The following is a 22,914-nucleotide window of genomic DNA, read 5'->3' on the forward strand; positions in this document are numbered from 1 at the left end:
CGGTGACTCGATCAATGTGATCAACGAGTAGATACCGACACGTCACCGGCATCCCCCTTTAGTTGTACGACTCTGCAGAGCTACTATCGAGTGCCAAGGGTGATACCTCCTACCTCACTCTTGATGATACCTTTGTAGCGTAGCTAATCGGCTATGTGTTATCGAGGGTGATTCCTCTTTCACCACCTATGATGATGCCTCTGTCGTGCAGCTCCTCAATTGTGAACCTATTGAGGGTGATTCCTCCAAGTTCACCTTGACAGTTACATCGAGTGGGAATCCATCGAGGGTGATTCCTCGGGTTTCCCCCTTGATGTTATGCACGCACGGTTACCTTGACTTTATCTCAGTCCCTTTTTGAAGTCGGGTCGACCTCGAGGGGTACCCATGAGAGTTACTGAAGTCGGGTTGACTGTGAGGGTACCCGCGAGATAACTACGTGGCACGGCTAGGCAGGAAGACCGCCCCAGGAGAGGGATGTGCCTGAACCTTGCCGTAACTCCACGAGACGGGGCGACAGGATCATGAATCGTCTCCGCGCGCTCCGAAGACACTAACGGGTTTGGATATGTCATATGAGTAGGCATCTGGCCTTGTCGCACTAACCACCACGCAGGAATAAGTATGGGCACTCGGCGTCGTACGATTCTTCCGAAAGCTCTCAGGCGTCAGCAGTTTAGCAGTGCGCGCCCGGTTGGACGGTAACCACCCACGCTTGTATAAGGGGGTGGGTCTGCTCTAGGCCATGTTCGCAACGTGCAGGATTGCAAAGGACAATTGGCCCATGACCCCTTAACATTTAGGATGTAGTCCGGCGTGCTAGCCTCTCTGTTGAGCCTAGGTAGGACTACAGTGTGTCGATCAGCCGAGGCCGGGCATGACCCAGAAAAGTGTGTTTGGCCGGAGTTAATCGAGCGTGTTGGGTAAGTTTGTGCACCCCTACAGGGAAGTATATCTATTCGAATACCCGTGTCCATGGTAACGGACGCTCGGAGTTGTATCCCGATCTATTACAACTAGAAGTGGATACTGGAGACACTAAATGGATATGATGGCTCCAGAATTGCTTTCTCGCAGGGAGTCGAGGAAGGATCTCTGGGAGTTACTAAATATATTGTTACTTTATAATATGCTAATTTGCACTCTTCTAATGATGCAAGATGCTGCAAGATGCTAGTCTTCGATAGGCTATGCCTTCCCCTCTATTCTGGCATTTCTGCAGTATAGTCCAAAGATATAACCCCATTCCTTTGATACTGATGCATATCCAGTACAGATCTGATGTAATTCTTGCGAGTACTTTGGATGAGTACTCACGGTTGCTTTGCTACCTCTTTTCCCCTCTACCCGATTGCTGCGATCAGATGAAGGAGCCCAAGAGCTAGCTGACCCCCCTGGCAACTACTACTACCCCGACGGAGCCTACTACTACCCAGACGGAGCCTACTACTACATGGAGACCGTCGACAACCAGGAGTAGTAAGGAGGCCCCACGCAGGAGGCCTTCGCCTTTTTGTTCTAGATGTCGTTGTTCTGCTAGCCTTCTTAAGGCAGACTTGTTTATCTTATGGCTATACTCAAATGTTGTCGCTTCTGCTAACTTATGTATTTGAGCTTTCGTGGCCCTGACTTGTAATATAAAGCTTTATGTTTAAATTTGTGTCTACAATTGTGTTGTGATATCTTCTGGTGTGTCTCTGATCTTTATCATGCGCATTTGTGTATATGGTTAGTGCACGATTAAGTCGGGGGTGTCACAAGTTGGTATTAGAGCCGACTGCCTGTAGGAAGCCCCTTTCCAACTCCTTGGTCAAAGTTGAGTCTAGTCTTTGAAAAACTATTTTACTAACATTGTTTGTGGCTTACGGGCCCACATAACAAATCGGTGGTATTAGGATCTTTTATTCCTCGTCTTTACTCTGGGATTCTGATCTCTCTTATATTCGGGTTAAAGATTTTACTTTAACATTAGGATCTCGTGATCACATCCACCCAAAGAGCTGGATTAACATTAATTATTTCTCTCAATGAATATTGAATGATGCACACACTGTCATTTGACATCTTTGAACTTCTTTATTTCAGATGCGTCCCGCAACACAGATCATGCGCCAAACTATGGCTGTTGATGCGACTGGGTTCCCAGCTATTCTAGTCGACTTCTTGACCAGGCTGGGATATCACCGGTATCCCTAGTACACTATTTACGAGGACTAACGCGAGTTCGACCAGGAGTAGTACCGCGTAGTGGTTCTTATCTTTGATCGGCATGATGTCTCCATCACTGAGTTGCACACCTTTCAGGGTGTTGGAGTGATTGTTGAGATGGCAGTCCATGATGTTGCCCTTGTTTCTATCACCCGTCTCCATGAAGAGCACACCCGTTTGGAGGAGACTGGGTTCAGATACATCCCGTATGTCCCAGCCGGGGATGTGAGTGGATACTACACTATTGTCTACACCCCTTACGTGAGCCATTGTTACGACCCGTAGGTTATGGCTCGGTACCTTGAGGCTCTGGATCACACTGTCCAAGCTCTTGCTGTCGAGTCGTACGCCACTCGTACTCGTCTCCATGATGCTCTGACACAGTTGCTTCCAGCAGTCAATGCGAGGATATATCCAGAGTACATCCTTTACCCGCGCAGGACAGAGCTGCTACCAGGTCTTGAGTGGCCTGCTGTTGGAGGTAGTACTCCTTCACGTGGACCTCTTCTTCCAGTCCGGGACCAGGTCCTGCACCAGAGTGTTCACGGAGTGCAGGCCCATCATATCGAGGGCCATCTGCTTCATTGTCACCTGCAGCTACCTGGCCTCAGAGGTTTTCCCCGACGTTGATGTAGCATATCGCTATGTCCCGTTGTTGTATCCCTCCACCGCGTGCCTGCGTGCCGCCTAGTTGGTTTAGACTATTTCCCTTTTCGAACTTGTACTTCTGGCTTGTAATCGACTTTATGTATGGATATGTATGTTGTGTGAAAGATCGTGGATGTTGCCTAGAGGGGGGGGGGTGAATAGGCGTTTTAAAATGATTACGATTTAGGCTTGAACAAATGCGGAATAAACCTAGCGGTTAATTTGTCAAGCACAAAACCTAAAGCAACTAGGCTCACCTATGTGCACCAACAACTTATGCTAAGCAAGATAAGCAACTATGTGATAGCAAGATATATGACAAGAAACAATATGGCTATCACAAAGTAAAGTGCATAAGTAAAGAGCTCGGGTAAGAGATAACCGAGGCACGCGGAGACGATGATGTATCCCGAAGTTCACACCCTTGCGGATGCTAATCTCCGTTTGGAGCGGTGTGGAGGCACAATGCTCCCCAAGAAGCCACTAGGGCCACTGTAATCTCCTCACGCCCTCGCACAATGCAAGATGCCGTGATTCCACTAAGGGACCCTTGAGGGCGGTCACCGAACCCGTACAAATGGCAACCCTTGGGGGCGGTCACCGAACCCGTGCACTTTGGCAACCCTTGGGGGCGGTCACCGGTACCCGTCAAATTGCTCGGGGCAATCTCCACAACCTAATTGGAGACCCCGACGCTTGCCCGGAGCTTTACACCACAATGATTGAGCTCCGAACAACACCAACCGTCTAGGGCGCCAAGGCACCCAAGAGGAACAAGCTCTAGGGTGCCCAAACACCCAAGAGTAATAAGCTTCTCAAACTTCACTTCCACGTATCACCGTGGAGAACTCAAACCGATTCACCAAATGCAATGGCAAGGGCACATGGAGTGCCCAAGTCCTTCTCTCTCAAATCCCACCGGAGCAACTAATGCTAGGGAGGAAAATGAGAGGAAGAACAAGAAGGAGAACACCAAGAACTCCAAGATCTAGATCCAAGGGGTTCCCCTCACATAGAGGAGAAAGTGATTGGTGGAAATGTGGATCTAGATCTCCTCTCTCTTTTCCCTCAAAAACTAGCAAGAATCCATGGAGGGATTGAGAGTTAGCAAGCTCAAAGAAGGTCAACAATGGGGGCAAAAACAAGCTCAAGAGATAGGGAACCATTGGGGAAGAAGACCCCCTTAAATAGGTCCCCATTAATCTGCCCGTTATGTGCAGAAAAACATAGGAGCGGTACAACCTCTATGAGCACCGGTACAACCGGTAATAGGCAAATAGCGGTACAACCGGCCCACAACCGCCCAACAACCGCACCACAACAGAGACCAGTCCGGTGGTAGAGCGGTACATGACCGGTACAACCTCCGGACCAATTCTGGAGCGGTACAACCGCTCCAAACACCGGTTGTACCGGTCAAGCGGTACAACCTCTCCATGGGGTGGTACAACCTCTCTGTGTAAAACAGGCAATATCAAAACAGCCACAACTTTCGCATACGAGCTCCGAATTCGATGAAATCAAGTTTGTTGGAAAGCTAACGACAGGGGCTAACACAATCTTGAGAGAAATATCAATAAGAAGCAAATGAGAAAATTACCATAATAAAATGGTGAGAACCCTTCCTCGGATAAGACCGCTAAAGCCTCCAACACCGAAAACATCATAGAAGATGCATGCGAACTCCGTTTTCGATGAACTCAAGCTTGTCATCAAGATGACCATAAGCTCTAAGACTCACAAATGGAACCAAACAAGAACCAAGAAAGATGGTGCAAGGATGCAATGGTTTGATCTCTCGACTAATGATACGATCAAGCTACTCCCTAGAGAGCCCCCCTTGATAGTACGGCAATCGATCCTACGACCCGGTCTCCCAACTACCACTATGAGACCGGTAAAATAGAAAGCCTATCAAGGGCAAACCTTTGCCTTGCACATAGTCCACTTGAGCTATATGATAACGATCTTGACTTCCTCAAGTTGGACCACCTTTCTTGATTGTGTTGGCTCGATGAAGACTAGTTGATTACTCCCCCATACTCCACTATGGGTGAGCCACTCTTTGGCACATCTTCACAATTCCATTGACACCACAATGGACGGCAAGCTTCAAGCTTGATTGCTCCCCCATACTCCATTATGGGTGAGCCACTCTTCGAGTTGCTCCACTTGAACTTGCACACTGCAAACTTGATGACGATCACCACTTGATGTCATCCTCCATGGGTTGTATGAGATCTTCCTCTTGACGCAAGACCATGGAAACATACCTAACCCCACAAAGAACTCTCACGTAGACCATGGGTTAGTACAAAAAGTGTAATGGACAATGCTAACCATACCATGGGATCACTTGATCCCTCTCGGTATTTCTTCTACGCTTTGTGAGTTGATCAACTTGATTCACCCTTGACTTAGTCTTGATCAACATTGAATCTTTCCAACTCTCTTCATTTGGATGATGTCTTGAAGGTAAACATGAATGATCACACAATCTTCTTCTTCAAGACATGCTTGCAATAAGCTCAACTCACACATGACCAATATTTGGATAATTCCTTGAAAAGCACTTTGGCCATCTCAACTCACACATGACCAATCTTTGGATAATTCCTTGAAAAGCACTTTGGCCATCTCATAAAATCCTTGAAACCAACACATGGACTTCAAGACAATCCTATGGACAAATGCTTCAAATATAACTCAAGGCAACCGTTAGTCCATAGAGATTGTCATCAATTACCAAAACCACACATGGGGGCACCGCATGTCCTTTCAGTCTCCCCCATTTTGGTAATTGATGACAATCACTTTCAAGAGAGTTTATATAAGGAATTATTTATCACCATGCAACACAACAACCAACAATGCATGTGTATGAGATGCAAATGCTTAGGTACAAAACCAAATGAAGAAGAAAAAACTCTTTAAACTTATCCACAAAACTCTCTGAAACTTCTCCCCCATTGGCATCGATTGCCAAAATGGGCGAAAAGCTTAGAAGGCCAATATAAAAGGTGTTCCTCCATAAATTGTGTATTTCTCAACAAGAGAGTGGAATGCAATACACATATCCAATGGTAATACTTGGAGGAAGATCAACTATATTGAGGCACCAAGATTGCTAAAGGAATGATATGCCACAAGGACATAACAAAGAAAGAAACAAGCAATCAAGCAATCAAAAGGTACCAATTGAAGCAAGCAATCAACGGGTATCAATTGAACCAACTAGACCAAAGATCCTACGAGCTACATGAATAAAGGATATTATGATATGAGCGAAGGAGTGTTCTAAAGAAACTAGAGAAGCTCCCCATGATTTGTGCACACATAAGAATTTTTGTATTTGTATACAAAGTGCATAAAATAGGATCACAGCTCCCCCAAAATCAATAGAAACTTACAACAGGTGCAAGTGAGCATATAGGAAACTAAGCCTAGTACATGTAACAAACACATGGTTGAGCAACAAGTAAGAGAGGCAACTTAAGAGGTGGCTCAACCAAAAAGATGTGTGTGAGTCAAGGCAATGCACTTGAGAAGACTAATGTACGGATGAGCATTAAGCATCAATAAAGTCTTGAAAGAATGAGGCACACGGCGCAAGGCCTATCATTCCCACACACAACTAGCAAATGGGTTCACAAGCTTACTAATACACATATAGAGAACCTATGCTTGTGACAACTCGCGGTGAAGATAGAAGATGAAAGGCGCATCAAGACGAGGGATGACAATTAAGATGGCAAAAACCTCGTAAAGATAAGCATGAGGAAAATAATCTTCACCACACATGAGCGCATCAAGATGCAACGATAGAAGACACGCACTCAAGGCAAAAGCTTTCACGGAGCCACCAAAGAAATAACATAAGAAAGACAAGGTGGACGTGAAAGAAAGGATATCATCTAGAGATGCAACTTCTCTCAAGTGTATAAGATTCTATGTAGACGAAATTATGATGATATATATATATATATATATATATCTACAAAGAAGGATGTACACCTGAAATAGTTACAACACGAAGGAACAAGATATCCAAAAGGAAGTCATACATATACCAATAAGATATTTGCTTGAGAGCATAGCACATGGCTAGATATGGTCTTATTGTATATAAATGAATTCCAACCACACGAACATCAAAGACATCACAACTAGCAACAAGACATCATTGTTGGGATGCTTTGAGAAAGGAAACAAGTATCACAAGAAAGAATGGATAACATGCCATGATACAACCTACACAAGGTTGATGCAAGAAATGTGTGCATGAAGTATATGAAGATACTTGTTACCGAGATAACATTGGAAGGATGTAGTAGATACCAATTGAAGGTACAAAGTAGTTCATTGATCATCCTAGCTTGACTCCAATAAGCACATGGTGACAACACCTTCCTTGTGAGTGAGCCGAGCATCCAATGCATCTCCACTTGTTCCTAGAACAACAACACAAACAAAATGGTACCCAAACTCATTGGGACCAAAGAGTTAGAGAACCGACAACACATAGGACAAACTCCACATAAATATGTGCATATAGATATGAAAATGAATTTCATGCACATCTCATCCAATTTGAGACTTGGTGGAGTTCCCCCTATATATTGGGTCAAAGAAAGAAAACATGCCAAAGAAACTACAGTAAGTAAATATGCATGCTCAAGACTTTCAAGAACCGAGACCAAAAGACAAAGAAATACCAAGCGAAGAAAAGATACCAAATGAATAAATCATCACTTGGAGGATATCCATAAAAGATACATCAAGGAATGAGATATCCATTGATGCACTCAAAAAGAAAGATGTCAAACTCCCAAAAGAGAGAATGGTTCCAAACAAACCAAGCCCTCTACAAAGTTTCATGATGGCACAAAGAACCAAAAAGAAACGGCTTGCCTTCCACAAACACACACTTGATAAGGATCACAAGATGAGTGTTTTATAGAGAATAGGATAGCTCCCCCAAGACTAGTGCATTATAGAGAATTTGCATTTGAATACAAAATGCACGAGGTGGGATCACCACTTTCACTATATCTAGAAAACACTAGACAAGGTCAAGAAATTAACAAGATCCACAAGTGGTATGGAATACAATGGGAGTTGACACAACCCTAGGCAAGAGATAAAGCAAATAAAAGCAAAGGCCAATGTAAAGATGATCAATAATTTCTACCACACATAAGTGAGTACCAATTGTCAAAAGACAAGAAGTATTTGGGAATAATTCCCGGTGGTAGATAACAAGGATATCCGACATCATCTTCACACCAAACAAAAAGCAAATTGCAACTTGTAGAGCTAACATGCCACCTAGGAACAAGATAATTTACAATATCAATTCTAGGTGACAATATCTCAAAAGTACACATTTTCTAGGCTAGTAATATACACATAGCATATCACTCCCCCATAATGTGATACCAATTAAATATAAACAAGAGGCAAAATAACGAACCAACACGAGATAACTAATGGACAATTTAGAATTTGAATTTCTCATGAGAAGACATACCACATAGTGACTAGATAATCTTGAAATATCAATACTAGATGGTATTACTCATGTACACACATATATAGAATTGTGAGGTGCACAAAGCACATCACTCCCCCATAATGGGATATTCCATTAATCTCTCACAAGAGCCAACTAAGAAAAGAACAAGATGCAAAAGGCTCAACGCATGACACACACGTACATGATGTGCAAACCAAAACACATACTTGATTGCTCAAGATAATCAAGTTGGAAGCACAACATATACAAACACATGCAAGGAACAAAACCAAAACATGCAAGGGGGCAAGTAACTTTCAATGTAAGCAATTGAGGTACAAGTTACCGCAAGGAGGCACATTGGATATAAGATATAATCTTGATGATTCAATTGACTTGGCTTGAGACAATAAGAATGATGAAGTACCCTTAATTCTTCATAATGTAGCCAAGTCTCCAATGACCTCCAACATCACCTATTGATCAAGTTTGAGCTTGTTGGTTCCCAACCAAGTTGGGTCCTGAGAGGTTAGTCACAATAGGCTTGGCTACCCAAATGGTTCTTTGCTTCAAACCACTTTGAGCACCAACAAACTTGGCAACCACATTGCCAACCTTATCCTTCCCAAGAGAATAGACTTCATCAATAATAATTGGGTTGGATAAGTTACCACTAGTGCATGAAGAGGCGAGGTGACCTTTCTCGCGACATAGGTAGCAACGTCTACTCCTCACTTTCTTCTCACTTGATTTCTCAACTTGAGAAGCATTTGCTTGAGTTTTCTTGGGAAGAGGCCTTTCTTCAACTTGAGGTTGAGAATGAGAGTGAACTTGTGGCCGCTTCCCTTGTTGCTTGTCACTAATGGGCTTCTTCTTCAATGGGCAAGATCTAACATGATGCCCTTCTACTTTGCACTTGAAGCAAACAATCTTGGCCGAATTCTTGACTTGTTCTTGGCCCTTCTTTTTGTTCACCTTGGACTTCTTCTTCTTGTTGGAGTTGAATCCAAGTCCACCTTTGTCATTGGGGGATTTTTGCACACTCAAGATATTGTTGAGTGTGAATTTCCCTTCATGACTCTTTTCCAAGTCTTTCTTCAAGGAAGTGACTTGGGCCTTGAGCTCTTTGATTTCCTCTACATGGTTAGTCTCAACACAAGAACTAGAGGAAGTATAAGATTCATCTTTAGAGCAACAAGCCAAGGAAAGCAATTCATCACAAGATGTACCAATGTTATGCATGGATTAATCGCGAGGACTAGCACAAGGCAATATAGCATTTTGAATAAAAGTGGTGCTAGTATCCACATGAGGCTCACTAGATGTTACCTTAGCAAGCATGGCCTCATGAGCTAACTTTAGCACATTATGGGATACTAGAAGATCATCATGAGAGCTTGTGAGCTTTACATGATTTTCTTCCAACATCCCATAATTGCTAGATAGCAACTCAAGTTGAGCCCTTAGCTCAACATTCTCCTTCAATATGGATGCTTCACAAGAGATAGAGTTAGTGGCACAAGCATCATCATTAGAAACAAGAGGAGAAGACAACTTGGCAAGCTCTTTTGAATATGAAGCTTCAAGTTGAGCATGAGACTCGGTGAGTTTGATGAGCTCACCCTTGATGACCCTTGAGCCATTTTCGAGGTGCTCAAAATCCTCAAGGAGTCCAGCATGAGCAACTTCAAGCTTAGCATTTTTAGTTTAAAAAACATTGGCCACCTCAAGAGCTCTATCATGAGATTCCTTCATTCTAGATAACTCTAGAGCAAAAGTCTCCTCAAGAGATTCCTTGGTGGTTTGTTCAAGTTCAAGAGCTTGAGAGAGGTCCGCAATCTCATTAGCGTAATCACGCTCATGACCTTCCATTTTATCAATGGTGACCCCATGCTCCTCAAGACGAGATTCCAACTCATCAATATATTTCTTGCCCTCAATAGCAATAGACATGATTTCCATGAAGTTGGAACGAGCAATTTTATTCTTAAGAAGAGCTTTAAAAATTATTTCCCCCTTAACTTTTAAGGAGGCAACATCATCATTCTCTTCATCATAATTGACATCATCATCACTCTTGCCATCATCAATATTATCACAAGATATATTGGGATTCAAAGTGGGAGATACCTTTGAAGCCTTGGCCATAAGGCAAAAAGCAACCGATGATGATGTAGGATCCCTTGAAGCACCGTTCAAGACCACATCTTGTTCCATGGAGTGTTGGGTTTACTCTACATTGTTAGCACAACAACTCGAGGAAATAGATACATTTTTATCATGGCAACAAGACATAGCAAGCATATCATCATGAGATTTGAGCAAGCAATTTCTACAAGATATGCAAGAACTTTTAACACAAGCATGTGAAACATTTAGAGTGCTCGAAGTGTTAAAGTCCAAAGAAGGAGCATTGCAATAAGATAGTGATGAAGGATCATCCACAATAAGCATACTATCATCATTGCAAAGACCAACACTACTCACCATATCATTACCTTGTGGCAAACCACATGTAGGTGAAGTAGAAGAAGTTGAGAAGACTATACGACCAGAGGTGGAGGGAGAACAATCATCCCCACAAATCTTGCACACACCATATTTTTCTTGAAGCTTCGTCCACAACTCATGAGCATCCCGGAACGGCATGAGTTGAAATATAACTACATTGCTCAAAGCATCGAAAAGCACATTAGAAGCTTGAGCACTGAGATAAGAGTTTTTCTCATCCTCTAAAGATAATCTTTGGGGATCCTTCGGAGGAGAAAAACCCATATCTACAATTCGCTCTAAATTTGGGTCCATGACCCTAAAGAGTTTAAGCATGCGAATTACCCAAACATCAAAATTTGTGCCATCGAAACTAAGAGTGTCGGAGAATCCTAATCCCCCAGTCGACATCTTTACTCTCTAGGCGGTAAAGCCTAATAAAGAGAGACGAGGCTCTGATACCAATTGAAAGATCGTGGATGTCGCCTAGAGGGGGGGTGAATAGGCGTTTTAAAATGATTACGCTTTAGGCTTGAACAAATGCGGAATAAACCTAGCGGTTAATTTGTCAAGCACAAAACCTAAAGCAACTAGGCTCACCTATGTGCACCAACAACTTATGCTAAGCAAGATAAGCAACTATGTGATAGCAAGATATATGACAAGAAACAATATGGCTATCACAAAGTAAAGTGCATAAGTAAAGAGCTCGGGTAAGAGATAACCGAGGCACGCGGAGACGATGATGTATCCCGAAGTTCACACCCTTGCGGATGCTAATCTCCGTTTGGAGCGGTGTGGAGGCACAATGCTCCCCAAGAAGCCACTAGGGCCACCGTAAGCTCCTCACGCCCTCGCACAATGCAAGATGCCGTGATTCCACTAAGGGACCCTTGAGGGCGGTCACCGAACCCATACAAATGGCAACCCTTGGGGGCGGTCACCGAACCCGTGCACTTTGGCAACCCTTGGGGGTGGTCACCGGTACCCGTCAAATTGCTCGGGGCAATCTCCACAACCTAATTGGAGACCCCGACGCTTGCCCGGAGCTTTACACCACAATGATTGAGCTCCGAACAACACCAACCGTCTAGGGCGCCAAGGCACCCAAGAGGAACAAGCTCTAGGGTGCCCAAACACCCAAGAGTAATAAGCTTCTCAAACTTCACTTCCACGTATCACCGTGGAGAACTCAAACCGATTCACCAAATGCAATGGCAAGGGCACATGGAGTGCCCAAGTCCTTCTCTCTCAAATCCCACCGGAGCAACTAATGCTAGGGAGGAAAATGAGAGGAAGAACAAGAAGGAGAACACCAAGAACTCCAAGATATAGATCCAAGGGGTTCCCCTCACATAGAGGAGAAAGTGATTGGTGGAAATGTGGATCTAGATCTCCTCTCTCTTTTCCCTCAAAAACTAGCAAGAATCCATGGAGGGATTGAGAGTTAGCAAGCTCAAAGAAGGTCAACAATGGGGGCAAAAACGAGCTCAAGAGATAGGGAACCATTGGGGAAGAAGACCCCCTTAAATAGGTCCCCATGAATCTGCCCGTTATGTGCAGAAAAACATAGGAGCGGTACAACCTCTATGAGCACCGATACAACCGGTAACAGGCAAATAGCGGTACAACCGGCCCACAACCGCCCAACAACCGCACCACACCAGAGACCAGTCCGGTGGTAGAGCGGTACATGACCGGTACAACCTCCAGACCAATTCTGGAGCGGTACAACCGCTCCAAACACCGGTTGTACCGGTCAAGCGGTACAACCTCTCCATGGGGCGGTACAACCTCTCTGTGTAAAACAGGCAATATCAAAACAGCCACAACTTTCGCATACGAGCTCCGAATTCGACAAAATCAAGTTTGTTGGAAAGCTAACGACAGGGGCTAACACAATCTTGAGAGAAATATCAATAAGAAGCAAATGAGAAAAGGACCATAATAAAATGGTGAGAACCCTTCCTCGGATAAGACCGGTAAAACCTCCAACACCGAAAACATCATAGAAGATGCATGCGAACTCCGTTTTCGATGAACTCAAGCTTGTCATCAAGATGACCATAAGCTCTAAGACTCACAAATGGAACCAAACAAGAACCAAGAAATATGATGCAAGGATGCAATGGTTTGAGCTCTCGACTAATGATACGATCAAGCTACTCCCTAGAGAGCCCGCCCCCCTTGATAGTACGACAATGATCCTACGACCCGGTCTCCCAACTACCACTATGAGACCGGTAAAATAGAAAGCCTATCAAGGGCAAACCTTTGCCTTGCACATAGTCCACTTGAGCTATATGATGACGATCTTGACTTCCTCAAGTTGGACCACCTTTCTTAATTGTGTTGGGTCGATGAAGACTAGTTGATTGCTCCCCCATACTCCACTATGGGTGAGCCACTCTTTGGCACATCTTCACAATTCCATTAACACCACAATGGACGGCAAGCTTCAAGCTTGATTGCTCCCCCATACTCCATTATGGGTGAGCCACTCTTCAAGTTGCTCCACTTGAACTTGCACACTGCAAACTTGATGACGATCACCACTTGATGTCATCCTCCATGGGTTGTATGAGGTCTTCCTCTTGATGCAAGACCATGGAAACATACCTAACCCCACAAAGAACTCTCACGTAGACCATGGGTTAGTACACAAAGCGTAATGGACAATGCTTACCATACCATGGGATCACTTGATCCCTCTCGGTATTTCTTCTACGCTTTGTGAGTTGATCAACTTGATTCACCTTTGACTTAGTCTTGATCAACATTGAATCTTTCCAACTCTCTTCATTTGGATGATGTCTTGAAGGTAATCATGAATGATCACACAATCTTCTTCTTCAAGACATGCTTGCAATAAGCTCAACTCACACATGACCAATCTTTGGATAATTCCTTGAAAAGCACTTTGGCCATATCAACTCACACATGACCAATCTTTGGATAATTCCTTGAAAAGCACTTTGGCCATCTCATAAACTCCTTGAAACCAACACATGGACTTCAAGACAATCCTATGGACAAATGCTTCAAATATAACTCAAGGCAACCGTTAGTCCATAGAGATTGTCATCAATTACCAAAACCACACATGGGGGCACCGCATGTCCTTTCATCGTGCTTGGCTACTATGTTGTATCTATCACACTTCTTTCTTTGTGCTTGTTGCCTCATGAATGATTCCATGTCTCCACAATTGCCCAGTGCTAAACTATCCATGTTCATTTTAGTAGGATGCTTAGACCAGGTGGTCGTGGCTGTGGTGCCAACAACCCACCACCACTCGAATATATGGTCAGAATGATACAACAGTGTGAGCCGAACCTTTATGGAAGGGCTCATGGCTCAGTTTCCGTGACCCAATATGAATCAATAGCTAACCCCAGTAACTCTGCAAGAATTTATGCGCCTCAACCCTACTATCTATCGCAGTTCAACACAACCCCTTCATGTTGTTGACTGGCTCGACATCGCTTATGAGTTGGAGTCTACTAATGTTGACCTGCCAACTAAGTCACTTTTGCATCCTATTTCCTCAAGGGTCCCGCTGCTCAATGGTGAGACAATCACATGCGTACACAACCTGTGGGGACAGCCATTATCTGGCTGGAGTTCCAAGCTACTTTTCGTGCCCTCTACATTCCTCAGGGAATCATGGACAAGAAGAAGCGAGAGTTCCGCAACCTCACACAGGGCAACAAGACCATGGATGATTATCAGCGGGAGTTACTTGACTTGTCCCTCTATGCTGAAGAAGATATCTCTACTGATGCTCGCAGACAGGAAAAGCTCCGTGAAGGACTTCACCCTGATATCAAGCTCGCGCTCCTTGTTCAGGACTTCGCTGACTTCGCCACCCTGATATCAAGATGGACATGCCTAATCCATAGCCTTTTATCGCGGTCTATTATTCTAACATTAACATTTTCATTTTATTTTATTTTTGCAAAAAAAAATCTTGGATGCTTTGAGTCTTAAGCAATGAATTTGTACTACATACAATGTGTTGAAATCAAATCTCTAACTCTGCAACAACGCAAAGTCATTTACACTTCGAAGTTTGTTCACATAACATGGGACAATTTCAAACAATATAACTCAAAAAAAATTACCATATCTTGTATGTATTTTCAATTCTAAATATTAATACATGTTTCTTAAAGTTGATCAATTATTCCATAAAATATGGGTGGGCACGGCAAAGCGCACCATCATGGTCTAGTTATTTGTAAGGAACATTTGATCATGTAAAATCTAGATAAGAAATCATGCAAATGGTTCAATTTATACTCTAGAAGTTTCTATAAATGTGCTTCCTTAATCGCACACTATATGCGCTATTAAGATATTTGATACGTTTTATAGAGTTGTACCAAGATATTTAACAATATCCAAATATACATGAACATACACATACACAAACACATAGAAATATCTACTGATGTGCTATGCAATTCATGCACTTGTCAAAAATTAAAGTGAAATAAATTATATGTGTTTTTTTGTAAAAAAGGAATGCATTTAAGTTATTAAATTTCACTATATTGTTAAGAGTACATATCTCGGAACATGATAGAACTGTCACATCCCCCCCCCCCCTTTTTTTAACAAGGTACAAATTATATGTATCACAATGCGATTGTAATTTCAATGACATACATAACATTTGCATAACAAATAATACTATAAATTACATCTTTATAAATATTATTATGTTTTCATTTATACTAAATATGTAATAGAAATGTATAGTCATAACATGATAAGAAATATAAAAGTTTTGTATAAATAGCAATCACACTTAGAGTCTCCAACTTTAGCAACAAGTTTAGTATAGCTTAACAAAAGAACCAGCGCGTTACTTCTATATCCAATAGATAGCGAGTCCTATACAGTTCAGTCATGTATATTATAAATTTTTGTTATAAAAAATGATTGCACAAAATACAGAAGGCAAAATAGACAACAACTTAGTTCTTGCGTTAAAGTTCACTTCTTTTACTAATATATTTTCTTCCACTCTGTACGCATATTTGATAATTAATATGTGGTTAAAATACAATTTTCAACTAAATATTATTTGTATATATGCTTCACCTTCAACTGAATATTAATGTGTGGTTAAAATACAATTTATCAACTGAATATTAATATGTGGTTAAAATCATCACTAAGACCTCTGAAAACTAATAAGAATGGCGGTGCCCTAATCACCTTCAATGAACTTTTGTGAATCTAATATATTCGAGTCTGAAATTGTTGTCCATAAGTGTGTCATTCACTAAAAAAGGCATTTCTGAATTATGCAATAAAAATATCATGGACCATGCACTCAAAATTAGGTACCAAACACACCGATGGCTATTTTAGTACTCTTCATAAGAATGCACATTAGGAATAAAAATATAGTTTGTTGGAGTAGCCTTTTTGTGTTTTGGTTTAAGAATTCAATATGCAACAATTCATTCTAAAAGAAATTAGCTATTACTTCATTATCCAATTAGTATAACTGAAGCATAGTCAACCACAACTTTACATTACACACCTCAAAGGCAGTCAACAGTGACTGGCGAAGTAAGACATTCCTACACACGTTGCGACATTACAACCACTAATCTCATAAAAAAATGCTAAAATATTCTACCACATTAAAACCATTACTTTCATCAAATGCAAGAAGCTTGTGATGCAGAGGTGTATGGTAAAAACTAGGCTCCTGACTCTTGGGACATGTGAAATTATGCATTATAGTGTCACTCACAACTCCCTGCTTATGAATTAACCTCTCTTCAATGTTTTTAGTATAGCATCATATTTGTTTCCCCCTCCACGCATAATAAATCCATGATTTTGTCCTTTTGGTAAGAATCATGTCATATGTAAACCTAAACGGGAGCCCCCGAAGTAAGAACCTTCAAAACAAGCCAACCCACTAAAGCCCGACCCAAATGGCGTTGGTCGAATAGACTTGATAAATGATGTCACGGAGCAAATCAACCAACGGACAAAGTTTTTTTAAGCAAACAAAGGCTTGATAAATGAACATGGTCAACTTACTTGTTTAAAAAAATGCATGTGGGAGGTGGGCTTGTTCTAAAATTAGATGGCACTAATGTCATACCTAGATAAGACATAGTTAGGGTCCGTAATGGACATGGGGGACTAGTCCGCAGACATGGTTGTGAGAGCCGGCCATCCAACGCTATCCGCATATATTTCAAACAAGATTTGAACAAACCGGACAAAATTCATGGAAACCAGCTGGATTTCATACAATTTTCATTTAAAAAAAGGGGTTGCAGACCTAAATATAGAATATGGCGGCATCCATCATCCAAGTCCTTGCTGTTTCCTTCCGGGGACCGCGTCCTCCATCTATCGTCTCCATGAGTGACGACAACAAGACCTGTGAAGTGAAGGTGCGGTCTCCGGCGAGGAAGAGTAGAACATGGGAGACGGACCGACCCAATTGGGACACAATGCCCTGCCACCTCCCATACCCTACTCATCCTCGGAGGAGTTCGCGGCCTGTCCGTTGGCGGTGGATGTGAGGTGCACGATGGAAATGGAGGGGCCTAGGCTCACATCTCCCACCCATAGGTCCTGAAAATTCATTAGCGGCACATAGGACGTGCAGCTGGCGGTGTTCTGGTCCGCGATCGCCTGCAACCAATGTCGCGTCAGTGTCCGCGTCCGGCTGCCCGGGCTGTGCGGAGCGAGCGGCGACTTCAGCGTGAGCATCCTCGTAGATGACATACTGCTCGGCGACGAAGTTGGGGTTCTTCACGGCCATGGCAGCCATGGGTTCCTTGCTCGCGCGCTCACCATTGATTTGGCCCTCCACCAACGGGTTCTGCCGGAACACCGACATAGGAGCCGACATAGGCTGGTCCTCTGCTAAGGGGAAGGTGAAGCGTGTCTGCTCCATGGTGATGCCAACATGCATAGGCATGGGTTCCAGCACGGTGTCGTCAAAGACCGTCTCCACCGTGGGGTCGTCATCGTCGGAAACCTCGGGCGAGCTGGCCTGCATGCCGGCCTCGATCTGGCTGGCACGGCGGCTCTACCATGCGGCCACAAGGGCGGCAACCTTGTGCTTCTGCTCCGTTGACAGACTCTGTCACAAAGCGCTACCGCTCGGATGTAGTGCACGGGAGGAGGATGTGGAGCGGATAAGTTGTGAGCCGGGTGTGGCCACCCTGAAATTGCAGTTTCCGGTGTGGCAAGGCGTCCGGATGTGTCAATGTGCGGGCGACGGAGTTGGTTCCTTGGTCAGAAGCCTGTTTAATGACGACAGGCAAAAGGCCTGACATTGAACTGGCGTGGTAGATATCCGTCATGTCATGTCTAGTAAACGTCTCTCCGGCATTGGAAAGGCGTGGAGACCGGGGACGCGGCGCAAGTTGAGTCTAGGCCGGCGAGTCACTTCAATGCCGGCTGCAGCGAGCGGCCTGGGCCGTCGTCAATGCGGTGTGGCCACTCTAGAGTGGCGTGAATGTGGGCGGTTGGTTTTGGGCGGGAAAGGACGCAGGTGCGGGATGGTTTTTTGATGGGCCATGGCGGGAAAGGATACGGGCTTGGCGGGAAAGGATACGGGCTTGGCAGCGGGCCGGACGTCCACAAAGCCCGTTAGCTTGTCTCCAGTTTGCGAAAAAAATGACGTCCGGACCGATCTGCGGAAAGGCCCGCGTTGAATGGTAAAACATGTCCGGACCACGTGGTCCGAACGGTTACGGGTGGTTTGAGGGTCCATGTTGAAGATGCCCTTATTTAACATCTAGTTGAGCCCAAGACACACCCATAATTTTTTTAAAACTATTAAAAATAAAATGCTTAGTGTGCTCTAAAAATGTGTACTCTGTACTCTATCCCATCCTATAAGTATTGCTTCTACTAATTCACTATGGATCAGTGGCCGCATCACCGGTGTTACTACAAAGTATTAACTCTTATCACTAAGAACTACAAGGAAATTTCTCAGAAACGACTTCTTCATGATATCAATCTTTGCAACAAGAAATACTGCAAAACTTCAGTGAAGAGATGACAAAATATTTGACAACACGACATTTTGCAACAAAGCTTGGTACTGAAAGTGTAGATACGAACTACCGGAGGGGACGGAATAGCTATGGAGTGCAACAGAAAACGATTCGCGGACCTGTAGGCATACCCGAAAGTGAATGGCATGCTGCAACTTAACTCTGAACTCACATTCAGACAGCAACCAAATCAAAAGTGTTAAAAGCACAAGTATGAGACCTATAAAGTGAATCATACCTAGTCCAAACTCAAAAGCATTGGCTAAGCGTATCTGTTCGATGCTGATGGAGTCATTCTGTTTGGCTGATTGTTGGACATACCAGGAAAATGAATATCATGGATGTTAGAACTCTGGAGTAACTAAAACAGACTTCAGGTATCTAAGAATTCAGAATGAAATCACACAGGTAGGTAGTCCAAAGTCCAAACAATAAGCATTAAGCTGAAATCAACTCTGTTCACGATTGATGTGGCCGTCATTGTCGCCCAACAAGATGTCGTACATCTCATCGTTGCTCTGCTCACAATTGAAGTCGCCGTCGTGGTTGCCGAACAAGACGTCGTCGTCGATCTCGGCACCGTTCTCCTCCCCGCCATCGCAGAGCGAAATAGTTGTGCCGGCACTCTCAGTTCGTATGACATTGCCATTATTGCTATAGCCACCGAGCGCACCGGCTTGTTGCTCACCCCCGGAGCACATCACGGCGGCATCTTCAGCGTGACCACAGAGAGCTCCGGCTTGTTGCTCGACGGTGAACCCCTCGCCGTGGGAAGGCATCACGGCGGCATCTCCAACCAAGTATTGGCTCTGGTCGTGGCTCTGTCCCAGCTGATAAGGGTACTGGTTGTGGTACGCGCCGCTAGCAACCGGGTCACCGTAGGCGCCGTCCGTCTCCACCATGCCGCCGCCAGAGAAAGCATCAGCTTGAGCGCCGGTGAATCCGGCTTGTTGCTTGCCGCCGGAGCACATCAGGGCGGTATTTTCAGCGTCGCAAGAGAGAGCACCGGCTGGTTGCTGGACGCTGAACCCCTCGCCGTGGGAGGGCATCATGGCGGCATCTCCAGCCAAGTACTGGCTGTGGTTGTAGCTCTGGCCCAGCTGACAGGGCCATGGGGCAACCTCTTGGTAATGGCCGTAATTGTTGGTGTTGTACGCGCCGTCCGTCTCCACCATGCCGCCGCCAGAGAATATGAGTCCCTGGCTGTCGCTCTTCATCGCCCCGGCATTGTAATTCGCGCCAGGCTGATCTGTGACTGGGAGGCGGTAGTCTTCCCGGAACGGATACTTGAGAGGAGTGTAATAGCAGCCGGAATCTGCCATGCCACTGCCGGTGCCACCACAGAGAGCACCAGCTTGTGCTCCACTGAAACTGGATCCCTTGCTGTCGCTCGGCATCTCGTACTGGTAGCTCGTGCCCGGCTGCTCGCCGGCGGCAGCCTTTACCTTCTTGGGGTGCTTGTTGATCTTGACGTGGCTGAGCACCGTGCCGGGGAGCGGCGGCCTTATGATCTCGTACTCGTGCATGATGTACCCCGTGCTGGCCCCGCCCTTGGTGCGGTAGAAGGTGAGGTCGTACCGCTTGTACGTGACGTCCAGCTCGCCGCCGGCGGGGTGGAGCAGGGTGACGGTGTGCTCCTTCCCTTTCTGCCCCTGCCACACGCCGGCGCCCTTGATGGTGCGGTTCTTGCGGCCGCCGTTCTTCGACGGATCCGTGCGGGGGCCGAAGAAGAAGGCGTGGTCCATCTTGCCGTCGCCGCTGCTGTGCTTCCGGAGGAGCTCCCACGGCGGGACGCTCCCGGGGTCGTCCTCGATGATGGCGTGCGCGTACGGGTTGGGCAGGCGGAGCGCGCGCGGGAGGAGGTAGTAGGCGACGATGTCGTTGTCGGTGGGGTCGAACTTGAACGCCGGCGGCGCGTCGGGCCCGAAGCCGAACTTGGACGCTTCCATGGATGGATCGATCGACGGAGGAGTCAGCTAGGTAGGTCTAGTTTCTTGGTCCCGTCGATAGATGGATGGATGGAGGACGATTTGTGGCAAGCTAGCTACTAGGAGTATATATAGACGGGGCGGCAGAACGCGTCGACGCGCTTCCCCCATGAAATCGGACTGAAAACATGCCCTTCCCGCGCTCGGACTGAAGTCGGACTCCACAATCCCTCCCCGTCTTTCGTGATGCATTCCACCAACTGTTCGGCAGAATGTCAACTGTGGGTGAGCAACAAAATCCTCAGTGTAGCACTGGAAATGTATGGGTATTAAGCTTCGCCAGGAAAATACCATGCACTGCTTTTGGTCTGTCTCTAACACAAACTAAGCTACACCTGGTCATCTAAAAGCATCTCCAACAAGCGCCCAAAAACTAGGCCGCACGCTAAAATCCAGATTTTTTGGGACCAACAGAATCTGTAAAACAGTGCGCGCGTAAAAAAGTGTTGAGCGCGCCTTGAAAAACGCTATCAAAAGCTGTAAATTTAAGACGCCGGATTGCGCGCGCTTCACAATTTACACTGCGTGTTTTTTTGCTTAACAGCCCCACAAAAAGGAGGCGGTGAAGTGTTTTGTGACTTCGGTTAGAGTCAACTTGGTGTGTTTCCATGAGACTAAATTGGATGTTGTTGATCATTTTACAGTAATAGAATGTTTGGGTCCGTCCTTTGACGGCCATGCTTACTTGCCGGCGGACGACACGCGTGGTGGCATTCTAGTTGCTTGGGACAGCACGGTCCTGTCCTTAGACAGGTTCTACTTTGACGCTAACTTCATAACAGGCATGGCGCACTTGAAGGATGGCACGTCGTGGTGGCTCACGGTCGTCTATGCCCCACAAGGAGATGAGCTCAAATCACAATTCCTCCTTGACCTCTACTCGAGAAGGGCCTACTGTCCGGGGCCTTGGGTGGTCATGGGCGACTTCAACATGATCCTCCGCGCGAGTGAAAAGAATAACAGCCACCTCAACCGCTCTATGATGGCTAAATTCAGAGACTTCGTCGACAGCCACGAGCTGAAAGAGATATACATGCATGGGAGATTGTTTACTTGGTGGGGTCGAACTTGGACGCCGGTGGCGCGTCAGGCCCAAAGCCGAACTTGGACGCTTCCATGGATGGATGGATCTCCCCTGTTCTGTCTGCTCCGATCTTGCGCTCTGCTCTGCTCCGCTCCGCGTTTCGCTTCTTAGATTGGATTCGATCACGGAGGTGTTGGCTGGAGTAGATCGGGGAGTTGGCGTGGATTGGCGATATGGCAAGGCTAATATAGACGTGCAGGGGAGTGGGAGCGCGTCGACGCAGTGCTAATCTATATATTGGTTTCGTCCCGCTTAAATAGTTTATATATTTATCTTTCCCTAATTTTCTATCCCTATCTATCCCTCCCTAATATATATATATATATATATATATATATATATATATATATACACTAGCAAAAATGCACGTGCGTTGCAACGGAAGAAGAAAAAAACCATACTTCCTAAACCCAATAGCTCAAGACCCTTCCCTCTCCTCCTCCTCCCATGACCGACTGCCAGACATGTCCTCCTCCTCCCACGACCGACTGCCAGACATGATGACATTAGTAAACTCTTTGAAATCTTTCACACTACCACATGAGAAACAACATGAAAAGATGTGTTGTGCAAAAACATAACAACAAAAGGAATTTATAAGTGTACTGTAGGTGTGTGCAATTTAAATCACAGAAATATCTACCTGGTCGCAAGTATCTCTTCACGTATTTGTTGGCGTTACTCAGTGATGCGGTGATGCCCAAAAATATCACACTATAATAAAAATAGTAAAGTCTTAGGCTGCGTTCGGAAGTGCTCCGGCTCCACGCTTCTCCGGATGCGGGCGAGGAGCTGGCCGAACGCCACAGCTTCTAGAAGCCTGCTCCCGGAATCCACTCGACCCGCAGTGCAAAAAACAGAAGTTACGATCGCCCAGCTCCTGGAAAACGAGAAGTGAGAGTTGCTGGATATTACATGGAATGCCCT

General features: G+C 45.1%; 1 protein-coding gene across 1 annotated transcript; it reads right to left on the reverse strand.

Annotated features, from left to right (window-relative positions):
• Positions 1-19,364: 19,364 nt before the first annotated feature.
• Positions 19,365-20,864, reverse strand: LOC147958069 (uncharacterized). The gene is made up of 2 exons (XM_087531938.1): positions 19,910-20,864; positions 19,365-19,639 (listed from the first exon to the last, which is right to left on the reverse strand). The coding sequence occupies exons 1-2, from the start codon at positions 20,862-20,864 to the stop codon at positions 19,365-19,367; spliced, it is 1,230 nt and encodes a 409-aa protein (XP_087388064.1).
• Between the last annotated feature and the right edge of the window lie 2,050 nt (positions 20,865-22,914).

The sequence above is a fragment of the Triticum urartu genome, chromosome 7A, assembly GCF_056163025.1.
Source record: "Triticum urartu cultivar PI428250 chromosome 7A, HENAU_Tu73, whole genome shotgun sequence".
Lineage (NCBI taxonomy): Eukaryota > Viridiplantae > Streptophyta > Magnoliopsida > Poales > Poaceae > Triticum > Triticum urartu.

Bases quoted from the DNA above. Each gene is read 5' to 3' on its own strand.
- LOC147958069 (XM_087531938.1), bottom strand. From the start codon at position 20,864: ATGGAAGCGTCCAAGTTCGGCTTCGGGCCCGACGCGCCGCCGGCGTTC. The intron at 19,640-19,909 runs GCGACGCTGAAA...GAGCTCTCTGTG, and splicing joins ACCAGCCGGTGCTCTCTCTT to GTCACGCTGAAGATGCCGCC.